This window comes from Scyliorhinus torazame, chromosome 14, assembly GCF_047496885.1.
Source record: "Scyliorhinus torazame isolate Kashiwa2021f chromosome 14, sScyTor2.1, whole genome shotgun sequence".
NCBI classification, from domain to species: domain Eukaryota; kingdom Metazoa; phylum Chordata; class Chondrichthyes; order Carcharhiniformes; family Scyliorhinidae; genus Scyliorhinus; species Scyliorhinus torazame.
This window is the reverse complement of record NC_092720.1, coordinates 121,282,127-121,302,939: the sequence shown is the minus strand read 5'-3', so window position 1 is coordinate 121,302,939 and position 20,813 is coordinate 121,282,127. Positions and strand designations below refer to the sequence as shown.

The 20,813-nt window shown below is 45.2% G+C and overlaps 1 protein-coding gene across 1 annotated transcript in view; it reads left to right on the top strand.

Annotated features, from left to right (window-relative positions):
* The window catches only part of LOC140389984 (uncharacterized), a 150,124-nt gene that overhangs the window by 40,479 nt on the left and 88,832 nt on the right, over positions 1–20,813 (top strand). The window contains 3 exon segments of the mRNA XM_072474733.1: positions 1,681–1,833; positions 10,251–10,418; positions 15,818–15,985. Coding sequence (XP_072330834.1) covers positions 1,681–1,833; positions 10,251–10,418; positions 15,818–15,985 — 489 coding nt within the window.

The window sequence follows — 20,813 nt, the reverse complement described above, 5'->3', positions numbered from 1 at the left end:
CTGTGGAATTCATTGCCACAGAGGGCGGTGGAGGCCGGGACGTTGAGTGTCTTTAAGACAGAAGTTGATAAATTCTTGATTTCTCGAGGAATTAAGGGCTATGGAGAGAGAGCGGGTAAATGGAGTTGAAATCAGCCATGATTGAATGGTGGAGTGGACTCGATGGGCCGAATGGCCTTACTTCCGCTCCTATGTCTTAATGTCATATGGTCTTAAAAGGATCTTGGTTACACAGATCAAAGTGTTTGGTGAGTTCATCTTAAAGTACAAAGGACCAAACACAACAGCGAGGATCCTACTGAGTGAGTTGAAGTCTGTATCAATGGCTCCGAAGTCGAGATGGTTGATAGCTATAAGTTCCTGGGGGTCACCATTACCAACAGTCTGTCCTGGTCCACTCACGTTGATGCAACAGTCAAAAAAGCTCAACAACGTCTCTACTTCCCACGGAAGCTAAAGAAATTCGGCATGTCGGCATCGACTCTCTCAAACTTCTACAGATGTGCGATAGAGAGCATCCTATCCAGCTGCATCACAGCCTGGTATGACAACTACTTGGTCCAAGATCACAAGAAGCTGCAGAGTGTGGTGAATTCAGCCCAACGTATCACACAAGCTTGTCACCCCACACACCACATTGATTCTGTCTACACTTCCTGCTGCCTCGGGAAGGCAGACAGCATTGTCAAGACCCCTCACATCTAGGCTTTACCCTCTTCCAGACCTTTCTAACAGGCAGAAAATACAGAAGTCTGAAGACCCGCACATCCAGACATAGAAACAGCTTCTTCCCCACAGCTACAAGACTCCTCAACGACTCTCCCTCGGACTGATCAGTTCCCAATAAGAACACTATTCACCATGCCCTAGGGTTCTCTTGCTCATGTATTTGCTTTGTTTGACCCCTTGTTCCGCATTGTAACCAATCACCATTTGCCGATGTATTATTTGTCAATGCTCTCTGTTGATTATTCTTTTTGTCTACTGTGTACGTTCCCTCGGCCGCAGAAAAATATTTTTCGCTGTACTTTGGTACATGTGACAATAAATCAAAACAAGTCCTTTTGAAGTAAAAATGTAAATGTCACTAGAAGACTGTAGATTGCTGTCCCCTCTATTGAGAGCTGACTGGTGGCTATTTAACCTGAGGGTCACCACACCTCGGGCAAGGGGCAACGCTGAGAAGGCAGGGCTGTTATGTGTAACCTCAGCCGGTACGCAAATTAAACCCATGCTGTTGGCGTTGCTCCACATCATGAACCAGCCGTCCCAGTTTGGATATTGTGAGATTATTTACCATGGTCCTAAGAAAGACAATTAGTGAGGAGCATTGTGCATTCAGAAAGTGTGTGTGGACAGTTAAGATATAACCTATTCGCAGATGTTTGGAATAGGGTGCCCAGGGAGATAGTTGCTGTTTATCTATGTTCACACTCATCCCTTGCAGAAGATTGTGAAGTAGTGGAAGGATTTTCAAATTAATAGCGTGTCAGGAAGTGATCAAGGCTGCTGGTTTCAGTAATTTTAAGGAGCTGGATGAAGAAAGTTAATTTAGGAATTCTGGTAATGAATAATATATTTTACTTTTTGACTCGGTGCTTGAGTAAACGAGGGAGTGATCCTTTGTCTCGTCCTGTTTATTCCTGTGCACTGACGACTATTTCCTCTTGCCATCATCAGATCTTGGTAAAGAAGTTCCTGTTGTGAAGACTGAATTATGTCTAACAGGGAAGAGAAAGTATCCTGATGAAGAATGTGCACATCACTCGGTTACTGGGAGAACTCAGAAAGACATCAAAGAGCAAATCCCGGAATGCAGCAAAGACCCAAACTGTGAGCAGCAATCTTTCTCACAAGGCCAGTCACTCCACACAAAACTCTCGGCCTTCTATATATGTCTCTGTAGTTATTTGTAAATTTTGGGTTAATTTGTAGGTTAATGCTATAAGAGTGTAAATTTGACATTTCCATAAAGGGCACTCAATGCCTGTGGTAAATCAAAATGACTCCCTCAGTCTCACCTTCTGTGACTCTCTCTGTAGAAGTGCTGGGTTCCCAAAGTCTTGGGACCAAGGGCGTATAAAAAAAACAACACTTTATTCACAACCTGAGCAGCTGCTCCATGCTTGTACTCTGTCCGCGCTCCGGGGAAAACGCCTGGACATCCATCACGTGACCTCTTAAATAACCGCATTGTGGTCCTGATGCGCCTGGAGAATAGTTGCCGTGCTGACGCCGTTAAACCCCGTTGTGGCATGTTTCACAGGCTGAGGAGTACAGCGTAGTAACCTGTGTGAGCCTGGGCACATTACTTTAGAAGATGCTTGCCTGCTTGCCACACCTGTGGACTGTGGGTGTAGCGGCTGCTTGTAATATGTTCAATGTCCCTTTGTGTGTGCAACGTTTCTAAACTCAGTGGAGACACATTGGTGAGTGTTATCTGTCATTTGTCTCTGAGGGTGTGGAAAAGTGTCTCTTGAGCTTGATCATGACTGTGTTACTCATGTGTTTGGCAGGTAGTGAAATTCAAATCACTCGGAATGCAAATCGACTAAGACCAAATGCTGTTTACCATTCCGTTCGAAAATGTCAGCCGTCGTGAATGTCCATGGGAGGGTGTCTGGGACCTCCTAGAATCAGAATTTCATGGAATTTAGTGCAGAGGAGGCCATTCGGCTCATCGAATCTGCACCAGCCCTTGGAAAGAGCACCCTACTTAAGCTTCTCCTCTGCTCCCTGTTATATTTTAAATAAGGACTTATCTAAAATATATATATATTACTCTTGAATCCACCAGGATGATAAAATGACCATTAGTCCTCTTGTTGAAAGATGAACTATTTAATGAGTAATAAAATAATAAACTGTGAGTCCTTTTACTCAATATTAAACTAACAATAAACAATTAAAGTACAATACAGATAATTATATAACTATACACTATTATAATAAACTAGTTCTAACTTCTCTCATTCTAGCTATTCTATGTCTTGCTTGTTCACTGTTCTGAATCACTTCTTCATGTCATCATCTGACTTATAAAAGGGGGGAAATCAGTTCTTACAGTATCTGTCTGTGAGCCATCTAGTGCTGAAATGACAGTACTACATTTACATACATTGAACATAGAACATAGAACAATACAGCGCAGTACAGGCCCTTCGGCCCACGATGTTGCACCAAAACAAAAGCCATCTAACCTACACTATGCCATTATCATCCATATGTTTATCCAATAAACTTTTAAATGCCCTCAATGTTGGCGAGTTCACTACTGTAGCAGGTAGGGCATTCCACGGCCTCACTACTCTTTGTGTAAAGAACCTACCTCTGACCTCTGTCCTATATCTATTACCCCTCAGTTTAAAGTTATGTCCCCTCGTGCCAGCTATTTCCATCCGCGGGAGAAGGCTCTCACTGTCCACCCTATCCAACCCCCTGATCATTTTGTATGCCTCTATTAAGTCTCCTCTCAACCTTCTTCTCTCCAACGAAAACAACCTCAAGTCCATCAGCCTTTCCTCATAAGATTTTCCCTCCATACCAGGCAACATCCTGGTAAATCTCCTCTGCACCCGCTCCAAAGCCTCCACGTCCTTCCCATAATATGGTGACCAGAACTGTACGCAATACTCCAAATGCGGCCGAACCAGAGTTCTGTACAGCTGCAACATGACCTCCTGACTCTGGAACTCAATCCCTCTACCAATAAAGGCCAACACTCCATAGGCCTTCTTCACAGCCCTATCAACCTGGGTGGCAACTTTCAGGGATCTATGTACATGGACACCTAGATCCCTCTGCTCATCCACACTTCCAAGAACTTTACCATTAGCCAAATATTCCGCATTCCTGTTATTCCTTCCAAAGTGAATCACCTCACACTTCTCTACATTAAACTCCATTTGCCACCTCTCAGCCCAGCTCTGCAGCTTATCTATATCCCTCTGTAACCTGCTACATCCTTCCACACTATCGACAACACCACCGACTTTAGTATCGTCTGCAAATTTACTCACCCACCCTTCTGCGCCTTCCTCTAGGTCATTGATAAAAATGACAAACAGCAACAGCCCCAGAACAGATCCTTGTGGTACTCCACTTGTGACTGAACTCCATTCTGAACATTTCCCATCAACCACCACCCTCTGTCTTCTTTCAGCTAGCCAATTTCTGATCCACATCTCTAAATCACCCTCAATCCCCAGCCTCCGTATTTTCTGTAATAGCCTACCGTGGGGAACCTTATCAAACGCTTTGCTGAAATCCATATACACCACATCAACTGCTCTACCCTCATCTACCTGTTCAGTCACCTTCTCAAAGAACTCAATAAGGTTTGTGAGGCATGACCTACCCTTCACAAAGCCATGCTGACTATCCCTGATCATATTATTCCTATCTAGATGATTATAAATCTTGTCTCTTATAATCCCCTCCAAGACTTTACCCACTACAGACGTACTGGAGTACTGGACAAGACAAAACTAGTACCTGGTATTTATGTCATATTTTAGGTGTTTGCCAACCACTTTCCCCTCCGTTACTTCAGCTCCTGGTATTGTCAACACTCTCCTGGTGGGTCTTAAATCCGCAATCATTCAACCAAACTCTTATCCTCACCATGAGATCCAAATGGGTTTCTGGCGATGCGGCCAATGGACAACAGCCCACATTTTTTCCAGTTCTTACATAGAACTTTCATAGAATTTACAGTGCAGAAGGAGGCCATTCGGCCCATCGAGTCTGCACTGGCTCTTGGAAAGAGCACCCTACCCAAGGTCAACACCGCCACCCTATCCCTATAACCCAGTAACCCCACCCAACACTAAGGGCAATTTTGGACACTAAGGGCAATTTATCATGGCCAATCCACCTAACCTGCACATCTTTGGACTGTGGGAGGAAACCGGAGCACCCGGAGGAAACCCACGCACACACTGGGAGGACGTGCAGACTCCGCACAGACAGTGACCCAAGCTGGAATCGAACCTGGGACCCTGGAGCTGTGAAGCAATTGTGCTATCCACAAGGCTACTGTGCTGCCCCATCTTCATGTAATTTCAATTTGGCCTCCTCAAAACAGTTCAGTGTCACATCAGAAATAAAAGAGCTTTTATTTACATAACGTCATTCACATCCTCTGGATGAACCAAAATGCTGCACGTTAAATTGTGTCCCGATCTCCTTCTGCAGTTACAGCTCGCGGAGCTCCTCAGTGCAGAAAACAGGACTAAGTGCGGCCTCATCAGGAAATGCCCCTCTTGAGGCCACACATCTACCCGAATGGGAACAGAGAGTTGTTCGATATCGTGGTGCTCCAAGCGCCGGGAAACACCCGGCTAAACACACTCATTATGGACCCTATTCCCATTCGGGTAGTTCACAGCCTACATCGGTTTCAGCATCTGTAAATCACCTTAGCATGCAACTCTTTGTCTCACTTTAAAATATGAATTATTTTAAACAATTAAGTTTTGTCTTTATATAAATGATCAGTATGCCTGTAGTACTGATCATCCTTTCATACAATTTACAGTGCAGAAGGAGGCCATTCGGCCCATCGAGTCTGCACCGGCTCTTGGAAAGAGCACCCTACCCAGACCCACACCGCCCTATCCCCATAGCCCAGTAACCCCACTCAACCAACACTAAGGGCAATTTTGGACACTAAGGGCAATTTAGCATGGCCAATCCACCTAACCTGCACATCTTTGGACTGTGGGAGGAAACCAGAGCACCCGGAGGAAACCCACGCACACACTGGGAGAACGTGCAGACTCCGCACAGACAGTGACACAGCCGGGAATCGAACCTGGGACCCTGGAGCTGTGAAGCAATTGCGCTAACCACTATGCTACCGTGCTGCCATGGCCCCTCATTAGAATATAGAACATTACAGCGCAGTACAGGCCCTTCGGCCCTCGATGTTGCGCCGACCTGTGAAACCACTCTAAAGCCCATCTACACTATTCCCTTATCGTCCATATGTCTATCCAATGACCAGTTGAATGCCCTTAGTGTTGGCGAGTCCACTACTGTTGCAGGCAGGGCATTCCACGCCCTTACTACTCTGAGTAAAGAACCTACCTCTGACATCTGTCCTATATCTATCTCCCCTCAATTTAAAGCTATGTCCCCTCGTGCTAGACATCACCATCCGAGGAAAAAGGCTCTCACTGTCCACCCTATCCAATCCTCTGATCATCTTGTATGCCTCAATTAAGTCACCTCTTAACATTTAACGAAAACAGCCTCAAATCCCTCAGCCTTTCCTCATAAGATCTTCCCTCTATACCAGGCAACATTCTGGTAAATCTCCTCTGCACCCTTTCCAATGCTTCCACATCCTTCCTATAATGCGGCAACCAAAATTGCACGCAATACTCCAAATGCGGCCGCACCAGAGTTTTGTACAGCTGCAACATGACCTCAGGGCTCCGAAACTCAATCCCTCTACCAATAAAAGCTAACACACCGTACGCCTTCTTAACAACCCTCTCAAACTGAGTGGCAACTTTCAGGGACACTGAGATCCTTCTGCTCATCCACACTGCCAAGAATCTTACCATTAGCCCAGTACTCTGTCTTCCTGTTATTCCTTCCAAAATGAATCATCTCACACTTTTCTGCATTAAACTCCATTTGCCACCTCTCAGCCCAGCACTGCAGCTTATCTATGTCCCTCTGTAACTTGTAACATCCTTCCGCACTGTCCACAACGCTACCGACTTTAGTGTCATCTGCAAATTTACTCACCCATCCTTCCACGCCCTCCTCCAGGTCATTTATAAAAATGACAGACAGCAGTGGCCCCAAAACAGATCCTTGTGGCACACCACTCGTAACTGGACACCAGTCTGAACACTTCCCATCAACCAATTTCTGATCCAAACTGCTAAATCTCCCTGAATCCCATGCCTCCGTATTTTCTGCAGTAGCCTACCATGGGGAACCTTATCAAACACTTTACTGAAATCCATATACACCACATCAACTGCTTTACCCTCATCCACCTGTTTGGTCACCTTCTCAAAGAACTCAATAAGGTTTGTGAGGCACGACCTACCTTTCACAAAACCGTGTTGACTATCTCTAATCAAATTATTCCTTTCCAGATGATTATACACCCTATCTCTTATAAACCTTTCCAAGATTTTGCCCACAACAGAAGTAAGGCTCACTGGTCTATAGTTACCGGGGTTGTCTCTACTCCCCTTCTTGAACAAGGGGACAGCATTTGCTATCCTCCAGTCTTCTGGCACTATTCCTGTTGACAAAGATGACTTAAAGATCAAAGGCTCAGCAACCTCCTCCCTAGCTTCCCAGAGAATCCTAGGATAAATCCCATCCGGCCCAGGGGACTTATCTATTTTCACACTTTCCAGAATTGCTAACACCTCCTTATGAACCTCAAGCCCTTCTAGTCTACTAGCCTGAATCTCAGTATTCTCCTCGACAACATTGTCTTTTTCCTGTGTGAATACTAACAAAAAATATTCATTTAGCACCTCTCCTATCTCCTCGGACTCCAAGCACAACTTCCCACTACTGTTCTTGACTGGCCCTACTCTTACCCTAGTCATTCTTTTATTCCTGACATGTCTATAGAAAGCCTTAGGGTTATCCTTGATCCTACCTGCCAAAGACTTCTCATGTCCCCTCCTGGCTCTTCTTGGCTCTCTCTTTAGGTCCCTCCTAGCTAACTTGTAACTCTCGAGCACCCTAACTGAACCTTCATGTCTCATCTTTACATAAGCCTTCTTCTTCCTCTTGACAAGTGTTTCGACTGTCTTAGTAAACCACGGTTCCCTCGCTCGACCACTTCCTCCTTGCCTGACAGGTACATACTTATAAAGGACACGCAGTAGCTGTTCCTTGAACAAGCTCCACATTTCCATTGTGCCCATCCCCTGCAGTTTTCCTCTCCATCCGATGCATCCTACGTCTTGCTTCATCGCAACATAATTGCCTTTCCCCCAGATACAACTCTTGCCCTGCGGTATACACCTATCCCTTTCCATCACTAAAGTAAACGTAATCGAATTGTGGTCACTATCACCAAAGTGTTCACCTACCTCCAAATCTAACACCTTTCCTGGTTCATTACCCAGTACCAAATCCAAAACGGCCACGCCTCTCGTTGGCCTATCTACATACTGTGTCAGGAAACCCTCCTGCACACATTGGACAAAAACGGACCCATCTAATGTACTCTAACTATAGCGTTTCCAGTCAATATTTGGAAAATTAAAGTCCCCCATAACAACTACCCTGTTGCTTTCGCTCCTATCCAGAATCATCTTTGTAATCCTCTCTACATCTCTGGAACTTTTCGGAGGCCTATAGAAAGCCCCTAACAGGGTGACCTCCTTTCCTGTTTCTAATCTCAGCCCATACTACCTCAGTAGACGAGTCCTCATCAAACGTCCTTTCTGCCACCGTAATACTGTCCTTGACTAACAATGCCACCCCTCTCCCTCTTTTACCACCTTCCCTGAGCTTACTGAAATATCTAATAATATTATAATAATGGTCAGTATATCAGTACAAGTGACTGGTCCCTATTGTGTTTCCCTACACGTATTGTCCAGAGATGTGCAGGTCAGGTCGATTGGCTATGCTAAATTGCCCCTACATGATGTGATGGAGATAGGGTGAGGGATTGGCCGAGGTAAGGTGCTATTTCAAAGGGTTGGTACAGACGTGATGGGCCAAATGGTCTCCCTCTGCATTGTAGGGATTCTATGATGCTGAGTGTTATCCAGATTCATCTAGTAGTTCTAGAAGCAACCCATTATTATTTAGTTTGATGACTGCCCCCTGTGTGTTTCCAGAAAGCTATTTTTTCATTTCTTAACTTCAGTATTAACCAGAAGGTAAGAAACAATATTTCCCACATTATTAGACGATGGAATGCATTTCCCCAATGGCTGCCGAAGCCTAATAAGGGATTATAGGAAGATTTGAATAATCAAAATAATGATGAGTGTGAGGGCAGAGCAGACTACTGGATTAGAGTTTGTTGCTCCAATGTGAAGCTCACACTGGTATATGGGGAGAAAGTGCAAACTCCACATTGGCAACCACCCGAGGCCGGAATTGAACCTGCGACCCTGGAGCTGTGAGGCAGCGGTGCTAATCACTGTGCCGTCCCATGTACGTTTGATGTGACTGGAGTGCATTGCATGGTGCACATCTGGAGACTTCACTATCTATGTCCACCCTATCTAATCCTCTGTATCCTTTGTCTCACTGTCCACTCTATCTAATCCTCTGATACAAAATGGATTAGAAAGGGCGGCAAGTGAGAGCCTTTTTCCTCGGATGGTGATGGCTAGCATGAGGAGACATAGCTTTAAATTGAGGGGAGGTAGATATAGGACAGATGTCGGAGGTAGATTCTTTACTCAGAGTAGTAAGGGCGTGGAATGCCCTGTCTGCAACAGTAGTGGGCTCGCCAATATTAAGGACATTTAAATGGTCATTAGATAAACATATGGATGATAAGGGAATAGTGCAGCTGGGCTTTAGATTGGTTTCACAGGTTGACGCAACATCGAGGGCTGAAGGGCCTGTACTGCGCTGTTCTGTGTTCTATGTGGGTGTACATGGAGGGCCAGTGCCATGATTCCTTGGCACTGTATCAGGTCATTCTCAACCCAGGGTGCATCCGTCACATGACTGCTTAAGAAACGAGGTCATCACATGGCCACTTGTTCAACACTCTCCCTGTTTCTTCCTCAATAGGTCTCTTCCTTTCACTGCCTCTTTAGCTTTCATTCTTTTTCATCATTCTCCTTCTCCACTGTTTTTCGTCTGAGCAAGTCCCTTCAACCAGAGGGTAGATTCACCAGTCATTCGAGGTTATAGTACATGCAAAATTGGCAAAAATTGCAAAACAATCCTCAATTTTTATATCTGGATTGGAAAAGCAAGGAGCTGGTGCTGAATTTATACCAGATCTTAGGCCGCACTTGTGTGCAGTTTTGTGTACCCCAGTCATCACAGGAAGCACACCAGTGCAGTGTGGAATCACTCTGGTCTCATCTGAGTTCAAAAACCTTTACTCTTAATGAGGGGCTGGAGAAGTTAGATGTTTTCGACATTTTAAAGTCCGAGAATTGAAAGAAACTAATTGACTGAAGTGGGGAAAAGACTCAGATTTGTTGGGCTCTTTCTCTGCTTGATATTCTCTGTAATTCTATTTGTCTTGTTTAACATTTCTGGTTATTATCTTTTCTGCTCAGGGAAAAGGAGTGTGGAAAAGCAACTGGTGAAAAAAGGTGACAAACAAAATGCGACGGAAACCAGAAAGCCTCCTTCACTGCTCGGCAAAGTAGATTTTGGCTCCAACCTACTGCCAGGCTCTTGTAGCGGCCTGACTGGAGTACTGGACAAGACACAACCAGCACCTGGTATTTATGTCATCTTTTGGGTGTTTCCCAACCACTTTCCCCTCAGTTACTTCAGCTCCTGGTATTGGCAAAACTCTCCTGGCGGGTCTCAAATCTGCAATCATTCAACCAAGCTCTTATCCTCACCATGAGATCCAAATGGCTTTTTGGCAATGTGGCAAAGTATAACACCCCACCATGTTTTCCAGTTGTTCCTACATCTTCATGTGATTTCAATTTGGCCTCCTCAAAACAGTTCAGTGTCACATTAGGAATAAAAGAGATTTTATTTACATAACGTCATTCATATCCTCTGGATGATCCAAAATGGCATGCATTAAATGGTGTCCCGATCTCATTCTGCAGTTCCAGCTAGCGGAGCTCCTCAGTGCAGAAAACAGGACTAAGTGCGGCCTCATCAGGAAATTCCCCTCTTGAGGCCCCGCATCTACCCGAATGGGAACAGAGAGTTGTTCGATATCGTGGTGCTCCAAGCGCCGGGAAACACCCGGCTAAACACACTCATTATGGACCCTATTCCCATTCGGGTAGTTCACAGCCTACATCGGTTTCAGCATCTGTAAATCACCTTAGCATGCAACTCTTTGTCTCACTTTAAAATATGAATTATTTTAAACAATTAAGTTTTGTCTTTATATAAATGATCAGTATGCCTGTAGTACTGATCATCCTTTCATACAATTTACAGTGCAGAAGGAGGCCATTCGACCCATCGAGTCTGCACCGGCTCTTGGAAAGAGCACCCTACCCAGACCCACATCGCCCTATCCCCATAGCCCAGTAACCCCACTCAACCAACACTAAGGGCAATTTTGGACACTAAGGGCAATTTAGCATGGCCAATCCACCTAACCTGCACATCTTTGGACTGTGGGAGGAAACCGGAGCACCCGGAGGAAACCCACGCACACACTGGGAGAACATGCAGACTCCGCACAGACAGTGACACAGCCGGGAATCGAACCTGGGACCCTGGAGCTGTGAAGCAATTGCGCTAACCACTATGCTACCGTGCTGCCATGGCCCCTCATTAGAACATAGAACATTACAGCGCAGTACAGGCCCTTCGGCCCTCGATGTTGCGCCGACCTGTGAAACCACTCTAAAGCCCATCTACACTATTCCCTTATCGTCCATATGTCTATCCAATGACCATTTGAATGCCCTTAGTGTTGGCGAGTCCACTACTGTTGCAGGCAGGGCATTCCACGCCCTTACTACTCTGAGTAAAGAACCTACCTCTGACATCTGTCCTATATCTATCTCCCCTCAATTTAAAGCTATGTCCCCTCGTGCTAGACATCACCATCCGAGGAAAAAGGCTCTCACTGTCCACCCTATCCAATCCTCTGATCATCTTGTATGCCTCAATTAAGTCACCTCTTAACATTTAACGAAAACAGCCTCAAATTCCTCAGCCTTTCCTCATAAGATCTTCCCTCTATACCAGGCAACATTCTGGTAAATCTCCTCTGCACCCTTTCCAATGCTTCCACATCCTTCCTATAATGCGGCAAACAAAATTGCACGCAATACTCCAAATGCGGCCGCACCAGAGTTTTGTACAGCTGCAACATGACCTCAGGGCTCCGAAACTCAATCCCTCTACCAATAAAAGCTAACACACCGTACGCCTTCTTAACAACCCTCTCAAACTGAGTGGCATCTTTCAGGGACACTGAGATCCTTCTGCTCATCCACACTGCCAAGAATCTTACCATTAGCCCAGTACTCTGTCTTCCTGTTATTCCTTCCAAAATGAATCATCTCACACTTTTCTGCATTAAACTCCATTTGCCACCTCTCAGCCCAGCACTGCAGCTTATCTATGTCCCTCTGTAACTTGTAACATCCTTCCGCACTGTCCACAACGCTACCGACTTTAGTGTCATCTGCAAATTTACTCACCCATCCTTCCACGCCCTCCTCCAGGTCATTTATAAAAATGACAGACAGCAGTGGCCCCAAAACAGATCCTTGTGGCACACCACTCGTAACTGGACACCAGTCTGAACACTTCCCATCAACCAATTTCTGATCCAAACTGCTAAATCTCCCTGAATCCCATGCCTCCGTATTTTCTGCAGTAGCCTACCATGGGGAACCTTATCAAACACTTTACTGAAATCCATATACACCACATCAACTGCTTTACCCTCATCCACCTGTTTGGTCACCTTCTCAAAGAACTCAATAAGGTTTGTGAGGCACGACCTACCTTTCACAAAACCGTGTTGACTATCTCTAATCAAATTATTCCTTTCCAGATGATTATACACCCTATCTCTTATAAACCTTTCCAAGATTTTGCCCACAACAGAAGTAAGGCTCACTGGTCTATAGTTACCGGGGTTGTCTCTACTCCCCTTCTTGAACAAGGGGACAGCATTTGCTATCCTCCAGTCTTCTGGCACTATTCCTGTTGACAAAGATGACTTAAAGATCAAAGGCTCAGCAACCTCCTCCCTAGCTTCCCAGAGAATCCTAGGATAAATCCCATCCGGCCCAGGGGACTTATCTATTTTCACACTTTCCAGAATTGCTAACACCTCCTTATGAACCTCAAGCCCTTCTAGTCTACTAGCCTGAATCTCAGTATTCTCCTCGACAACATTGTCTTTTTCCTGTGTGAATACTGACAAAAAATATTCATTTAGCACCTCTCCTATCTCCTCGGACTCCAAGCACAACTTCCCACTACTGTTCTTGACTGGCCCTACTCTTACCCTAGTCATTCTTTTATTCCTGACATGTCTATAGAAAGCCTTAGGGTTATCCTTGATCCTACCTGCCAAAGACTTCTCATGTCCCCTCCTGGCTCTTCTTGGCTCTCTCTTTAGGTCCCTCCTAGCTAACTTGTAACTCTCGAGCACCCTAACTGAACCTTCATGTCTCATCTTTACATAAGCCTTCTTCTTCCTCTTGACAAGTGTTTCGACTGTCTTAGTAAACCACGGTTCCCTCGCTCGACCACTTCCTCCTTGCCTGACAGGTACATACTTATAAAGGACACGCAGTAGCTGTTCCTTGAACAAGCTCCACATTTCCATTGTGCCCATCCCCTGCAGTTTTCCTCTCCATCCGATGCATCCTACGTCTTGCTTCATCGCAACATAATTGCCTTTCCCCCAGATACAACTCTTGCCCTGCGGTATACACCTATCCCTTTCCATCACTAAAGTAAACGTAATCGAATTGTGGTCACTATCACCAAAGTGTTCACCTACCTCCAAATCTAACACCTTTCCTGGTTCATTACCCAGTACCAAATCCAAAACGGCCACGCCTCTCGTTGGCCTATCTACATACTGTGTCAGGAAACCCTCCTGCACACATTGGACAAAAACGGACCCATCTAATGTACTCTAACTATAGCGTTTCCAGTCAATATTTGGAAAATTAAAGTCCCCCATAACAACTACCCTGTTGCTTTCGCTCCTATCCAGAATCATCTTTGTAATCCTCTCTACATCTCTGGAACTTTTCGGAGGCCTATAGAAAGCCCCTAACAGGGTGACCTCCTTTCCTGTTTCTAATCTCAGCCCATACTACCTCAGTAGACGAGTCCTCATCAAACGTCCTTTCTGCCACCGTAATACTGTCCTTGACTAACAATGCCACCCCTCTCCCTCTTTTACCACCTTCCCTGAGCTTACTGAAATATCTAATAATATTATAATAATGGTCAGTATATCAGTACAAGTGACTGGTCCCTATTGTGTTTCCCTACACGTATTGTCCAGAGATGTGCAGGTCAGGTCGATTGGCTATGCTAAATTGCCCCTACATGATGTGATGGAGATAGGGTGAGGGATTGGCCGAGGTAAGGTGCTATTTCAAAGGGTTGGTACAGACGTGATGGGCCAAATGGTCTCCCTCTGCATTGTAGGGATTCTATGATGCTGAGTGTTATCCAGATTCATCTAGTAGTTCTAGAAGCAACCCATTATTATTTAGTTTGATGACTGCCCCCTGTGTGTTTCCAGAAAGCTATTTTTTCATTTCTTAACTTCAGTATTAACCAGAAGGTAAGAAACAATATTTCCCACATTATTAGACGATGGAATGCATTTCCCCAATGGCTGCCGAAGCCTAATAAGGGATTATAGGAAGATTTGAATAATCAAAATAATGATGAGTGTGAGGGCAGAGCAGACTACTGGATTAGAGTTTGTTGCTCCAATGTGAAGCTCACACTGGTATATGGGGAGAAAGTGCAAACTCCACATTGGCAACCACCCGAGGCCGGAATTGAACCTGCGACCCTGGAGCTGTGAGGCAGCGGTGCTAATCACTGTGCCGTCCCATGTACGTTTGATGTGACTGGAGTGCATTGCATGGTGCACATCTGGAGACTTCACTATCTGTGTCCACCCTATCTAATCCTCTGTATCCTTTGTCTCACTGTCCACTCTATCTAATCCTCTGATACAAAATGGATTAGAAAGGGCGGCAAATGAGAGCCTTTTTCCTCGGATGGTGATGGCTAGCATGAGGAGACATAGCTTTAAATTGAGGGGAGGTAGATATAGGACAGATGTCGGAGGTAGATTCTTTACTCAGAGTAGTAAGGGCGTGGAATGCCCTGTCTGCAACAGTAGTGGGCTCGCCAATATTAAGGACATTTAAATGGTCATTAGATAAACATATGGATGATAAGGGAATAGTGCAGCTGGGCTTTAGATTGGTTTCACAGGTTGACGCAACATCGAGGGCTGAAGGGCCTGTACTGCGCTGTTCTGTGTTCTATGTGGGTGTACATGGAGGGCCAGTGCCATGATTCCTTGGCATTGTATCAGGTCATTCTCAACCCAGGGTGCATCCGTCACATGACTGCTTAAGAAACGAGGTCATCACATGGCCACTTGTTCAACACTCTCCCTGTTTCTTCCTCAATAGGTCTCTTCCTTTCACTGCCTCTTTAGCTTTCATTCTTTTTCATCATTCTTCTTCTCCACTGTTTTTCGTCTGAGCAAGTCCCTTCAACCAGAGGGTAGATTCACCAGTCATTCGAGGTTATAGTACATGCAAAATTGGCAAAAATTGCAAAACAATCCTCAATTTTTATATCTGGATTGGAAAAGCAAGGAGCTGGTGCTGAATTTATACCAGATCTTAGGCCGCACTTGTGTGCAGTTTTGTGTACCCCAGTCATCACAGGAAGCACACCAGTGCAGTGTGGAATTACTCTGGTCTCATCTGAGTTCAAAAACCTTTACTCTTAATGAGGGGCTGGAGAAGTTAGATGTTTTCGACATTTTAAAGTCCGAGAATTGAAAGAAACTAATTGACTGAAGTGGGGAAAAGACTCAGATTTGTTGGGCTCTTTCTCTGCTTGATATTCTCTGTAATTCTATTTGTCTTGTTTAACATTTCTGGTTATTATCTTTTCTGCTCAGGGAAAAGGAGTGTGGAAAAGCAACTGGTGAAAAAAGGTGACAAACAAAATGCGACGGAAACCAGAAAGCCTCCTTCACTGCTCGGCAAAGTAGATTTTGGCTCCAACCTACTGCCAGGCTCTTGTAGCGGCCTGACTGGAGTACTGGACAAGACACAACCAGCACCTGGTATTTATGTCATCTTTTGGGTGTTTCCCAACCACTTTCCCCTCAGTTACTTCAGCTCCTGGTATTGGCAAAACTCTCCTGGCGGGTCTCAAATCTGCAATCATTCAACCAAGCTCTTATCCTCACCATGAGATCCAAATGGCTTTTTGGCAATGTGGCAAAGTATAACACCCCACCATGTTTTCCAGTTGTTCCTACATCTTCATGTGATTTCAATTTGGCCTCCTCAAAACAGTTCAGTGTCACATTAGGAATAAAAGAGATTTTATTTACATAACGTCATTCATATCCTCTGGATGATCCAAAATGGCATGCATTAAATGGTGTCCCGATCTCCTTCTGCAGTTCCAGCTAGCGGAGCTCCTCAGTGCAGAAAACAGGACTAAGTGCGGCCTCATCAGGAAATTCCTCTCTTGAGGCCCCGCATCTACCCGAATGGGAACAGAGAGTTGTTCGATATCGTGGTGCTCCAAGCGCCGGGAAACACCCGGCTAAACACACTCATTATGGACCCTATTCCCATTCGGGTAGTTCACAGCCTACATCGGTTTCAGCATCTGTAAATCACCTTAGCATGCAACTCTTTGTCTCACTTTAAAATATGAATTATTTTAAACAATTAAGTTTTGTCTTTATATAAATGATCAGTATGCCTGTAGTACTGATCATCCTTTCATACAATTTACAGTGCAGAAGGAGGCCATTCGGCCCATCGAGTCTGCACCGGCTCTTGGAAAGAGCACCCTACCCAGACCCACACCGCCCTATCCCCATAGCCCAGTAACCCCACTCAACCAACACTAAGGGCAATTTTGGACACTAAGGGCAATTTAGCATGGCCAATCCACCTAACCTGCACATCTTTGGACTGTGGGAGGAAACCGGAGCACCCGGAGGAAACCCACGCACACACTGGGAGAACGTGCAGACTCCGCACAGACAGTGACACAGCCGGGAATCGAACCTGGGACCCTGGAGCTGTGAAGCAATTGCGCTAACCACTATGCTACCGTGCTGCCATGGCCCCTCATTAGAACATAGAACATTACAGCGCAGTACAGGCCCTTCGGCCCTCGATGTTGCGCCGACCTGTGAAACCACTCTAAAGCCCATCTACACTATTCCCTTATCGTCCATATGTCTATCCAATGACCAGTTGAATGCCCTTAGTGTTGGCGAGTCCACTACTGTTGCAGGCAGGGCATTCCACGCCCTTACTACTCTGAGTAAAGAACCTACCTCTGACATCTGTCCTATATCTATCTCCCCTCAATTTAAAGCTATGTCCCCTCGTGCTAGACATCACCATCCGAGGAAAAAGGCTCTCACTGTCCACCCTATCCAATCCTCTGATCATCTTGTATGCCTCAATTAAGTCACCTCTTAACATTTAACGAAAACAGCCTCAAATCCCTCAGCCTTTCCTCATAAGATCTTCCCTCTATACCAGGCAACATTCTGGTAAATCTCCTCTGCACCCTTTCCAATGCTTCCACATCCTTCCTATAATGCGGCAACCAAAATTGCACGCAATACTCCAAATGCGGCCGCACCAGAGTTTTGTACAGCTGCAACATGACCTCAGGGCTCCGAAACTCAATCCCTCTACCAATAAAAGCTAACACACCGTACGCCTTCTTAACAACCCTCTCAAACTGAGTGGCATCTTTCAGGGACACTGAGATCCTTCTGCTCATCCACACTGCCAAGAATCTTACCATTAGCCCAGTACTCTGTCTTCCTGTTATTCCTTCCAAAATGAATCATCTCACACTTTTCTGCATTAAACTCCATTTGCCACCTCTCAGCCCAGCACTGCAGCTTATCTATGTCCCTCTGTAACTTGTAACATCCTTCCGCACTGTCCACAACGCTACCGACTTTAGTGTCATCTGCAAATTTACTCACCCACCCTTCCACGCCCTCCTCCAGGTCATTTATAAAAATGACAGACATCAGTGGCCCCAAAACAGATCCTTGTGGCACACCACTAGTAACTGGACACCAGTCTGAACACTTCCCATCAACCAATTTCTGATCCAAACTGCTAAATCTCCCTGAATCCCATGCCTCCGTATTTTCTGCAGTAGCCTACCATGGGGAACCTTATCAAACACTTTACTGAAATCCATATACACCACACCACCCTCATCCACCTGTTTGGTCACCTTCTCAAAGAACTCAATAAGGTTTGTGAGGCACGACCTACCTTTCACAAAACCGTGTTGACTATCTCTAATCAAATTATTAATTCCAGATGATTATACACCCTATCTCTTATAAACCTTTCCAAGATTTTGCCCACAACAGAAGTAAGGCTCACTGGTCTATAGTTACCGGGGTTGTCTCTACTCCCCTTCTTGAACAAGGGGACAACATTTGCTATCCTCCAGTCTTCTGGCACTATTCCTGTTGACAAAGATGACTTAAAGATCAAAGGCTCAGCAACCTCCTCCCTAGCTTCCCAGAGAATCCTAGGATAAATCCCATCCGGCCCAGGGGACTTATCTATTTTCACACTTTCCAGAATTGCTAACACCTCTTCCTTATGAACCTCAAGCCCTTCTAGTCTACTAGCCTGAATCTCAGTATTCTCCTCGACAACATTGTCTTTTTCCTGTGTGAATACTGACAAAAAATATTCATTTAGCACCTCTCCTATCTCCTCGGACTCCAAGCACAACTTCCCACTACTGTTCTTGACTGGCCCTACTCTTACCCTAGTCATTCTTTTATTCCTGACATGTCTATAGAAAGCCTTAGGGTTATCCTTGATCCTACCTGCCAAAGACTTCTCATATCCCCTCCTGGCTCTTCTTGGCTCTCTCTTTAGGTCCCTCCTAGCTAACTTGTAACTCTCGAGCACCCTAACTGAACCTTCATGTCTCATCTTTACATAAGCCTTCTTCTTCCTCTTGACAAGTGTTTCGACTGTCTTAGTAAACCACGGTTCCCTCGCTCGACCACTTCCTCCTTGCCTGACAGGTACATACTTATAAAGGACACGCAGTAGCTGTTCCTTGAACAAGCTCCACATTTCCATTGTGCCCATCCCCTGCAGTTTTCCTCTCCATCCGATGCATCCTACGTCTTGCTTCATCGCAACATAATTGCCTTTCCCCCAGATACAACTCTTGCCCTGCGGTATACACCTATCCCTTTCCATCACTAAAGTAAACGTAATCGAATTGTGGTCACTATCACCAAAGTGTTCACCTACCTCCAAATCTAACACCTTTCCTGGTTCATTACCCAGTACCAAATCCAAAACGGCCACGCCTCTCGTTGGCCTATCTACATACTGTGTCAGGAAACCCTCCTGCACACATTGGACAAAAACGGACCCATCTAATGTACTCTAACTATAGTGTTTCCAGTCAATATTTGGAAAATTAAAGTCCCCCATAACAACTACCCTGTTGCTTTCGCTCCTATCCAGAATCATCTTTGTAATCCTCTCTACATCTCTGGAACTTTTCGGAGGCCTATAGAAAGCCCCTAACAGGGTGACCTCCTTTCCTGTTTCTAATCTCAGCCCATACTACCTCAGTAGACGAGTCCTCATCAAACGTCCTTTCTGCCACCGTAATACTGTCCTTGACTAACAATGCCACCCCTCTCCCTCTTTTACCACCTTCCCTGAGCTTACTGAAATATCTAATAATATTATAATAATGGTCAGTATATCAGTACAAGTGACTGGTCCCTATTGTGTTTCCCTACACGTATTGTCCAGAGATGTGCAGGTCAGGTCGATTGGCTATGCTAAATTGCCCCTACATGATGTGATGGAGATAGGGTGAGGGATTGGCCGAGGTAAGGTGCTATTTCAAAGGGTTGGTACAGACGTGATGGGCCAAATGGTCTCCCTCTGCATTGTAGGGATTCTATGATGCTGAGTGTTATCCAGATTCATCTAGTAGTTCTAGAAGCAACCCATTATTATTTAGTTTGATGACTGCCCCCTGTGTGTTTCCAGAAAGCTATTTTTTCATTTCTTAACTTCAGTATTAACCAGAAGGTAAGAAACAATATTTCCCACATTATTAGACGATGGAATGCATTTCCCCAATGGCTGCCGAAGCCTAATAAGGGATTATAGGAAGATTTGAATAATCAAAATAATGATGAGTGTGAGGGCAGAGCAGACTACTGGATTAGAGTTTGTTGCTCCAATGTGAAGCTCACACTGGTATATGGGGAGAAAGTGCAAACTCCACATTGGCAACCACCCGAGGCCGGAATTGAACCTGCGACCCTGGAGCTGTGAGGCAGCGGTGCTAATCACTGTGCCGTCCCATGTACGTTTGATGTGACTGGAGTGCATTGCATGGTGCACATCTGGAGACTTCACTATCTATGTCCACCCTATCTAATCCTCTGTATCCTTTGTCTCACTGTCCACTCTATCTAATCCTCTGATACAAAATGGATTAGAAAGGGCGGCAAGTGAGAGCCTTTTTCCTCGGATGGTGATGGCTAGCATGAGGAGACATAGCTTTAAATTGAGGGGAGGTAGATATAGGACAGATGTCGGAGGTAGATTCTTTACTCAGAGTAGTAAGGGCGTGGAATGCCCTGTCTGCAACAGTAGTGGGCTCGCCAATATTAAGGACATTTAAATGGTCATTAGATAAACATATGGATGATAAGGGAATAGTGCAGCTGGGCTTTAGATTGGTTTCACAGGTTGACGCAACATCGAGGGCTGAAGGGCCTGTACTGCGCTGTTCTGTGTTCTATGTGGGTGTACATGGAGGGCCAGTGCCATGATTCCTTGGCATTGTATCAGGTCATTCTCAACCCAGGGTGCATCCGTCACATGACT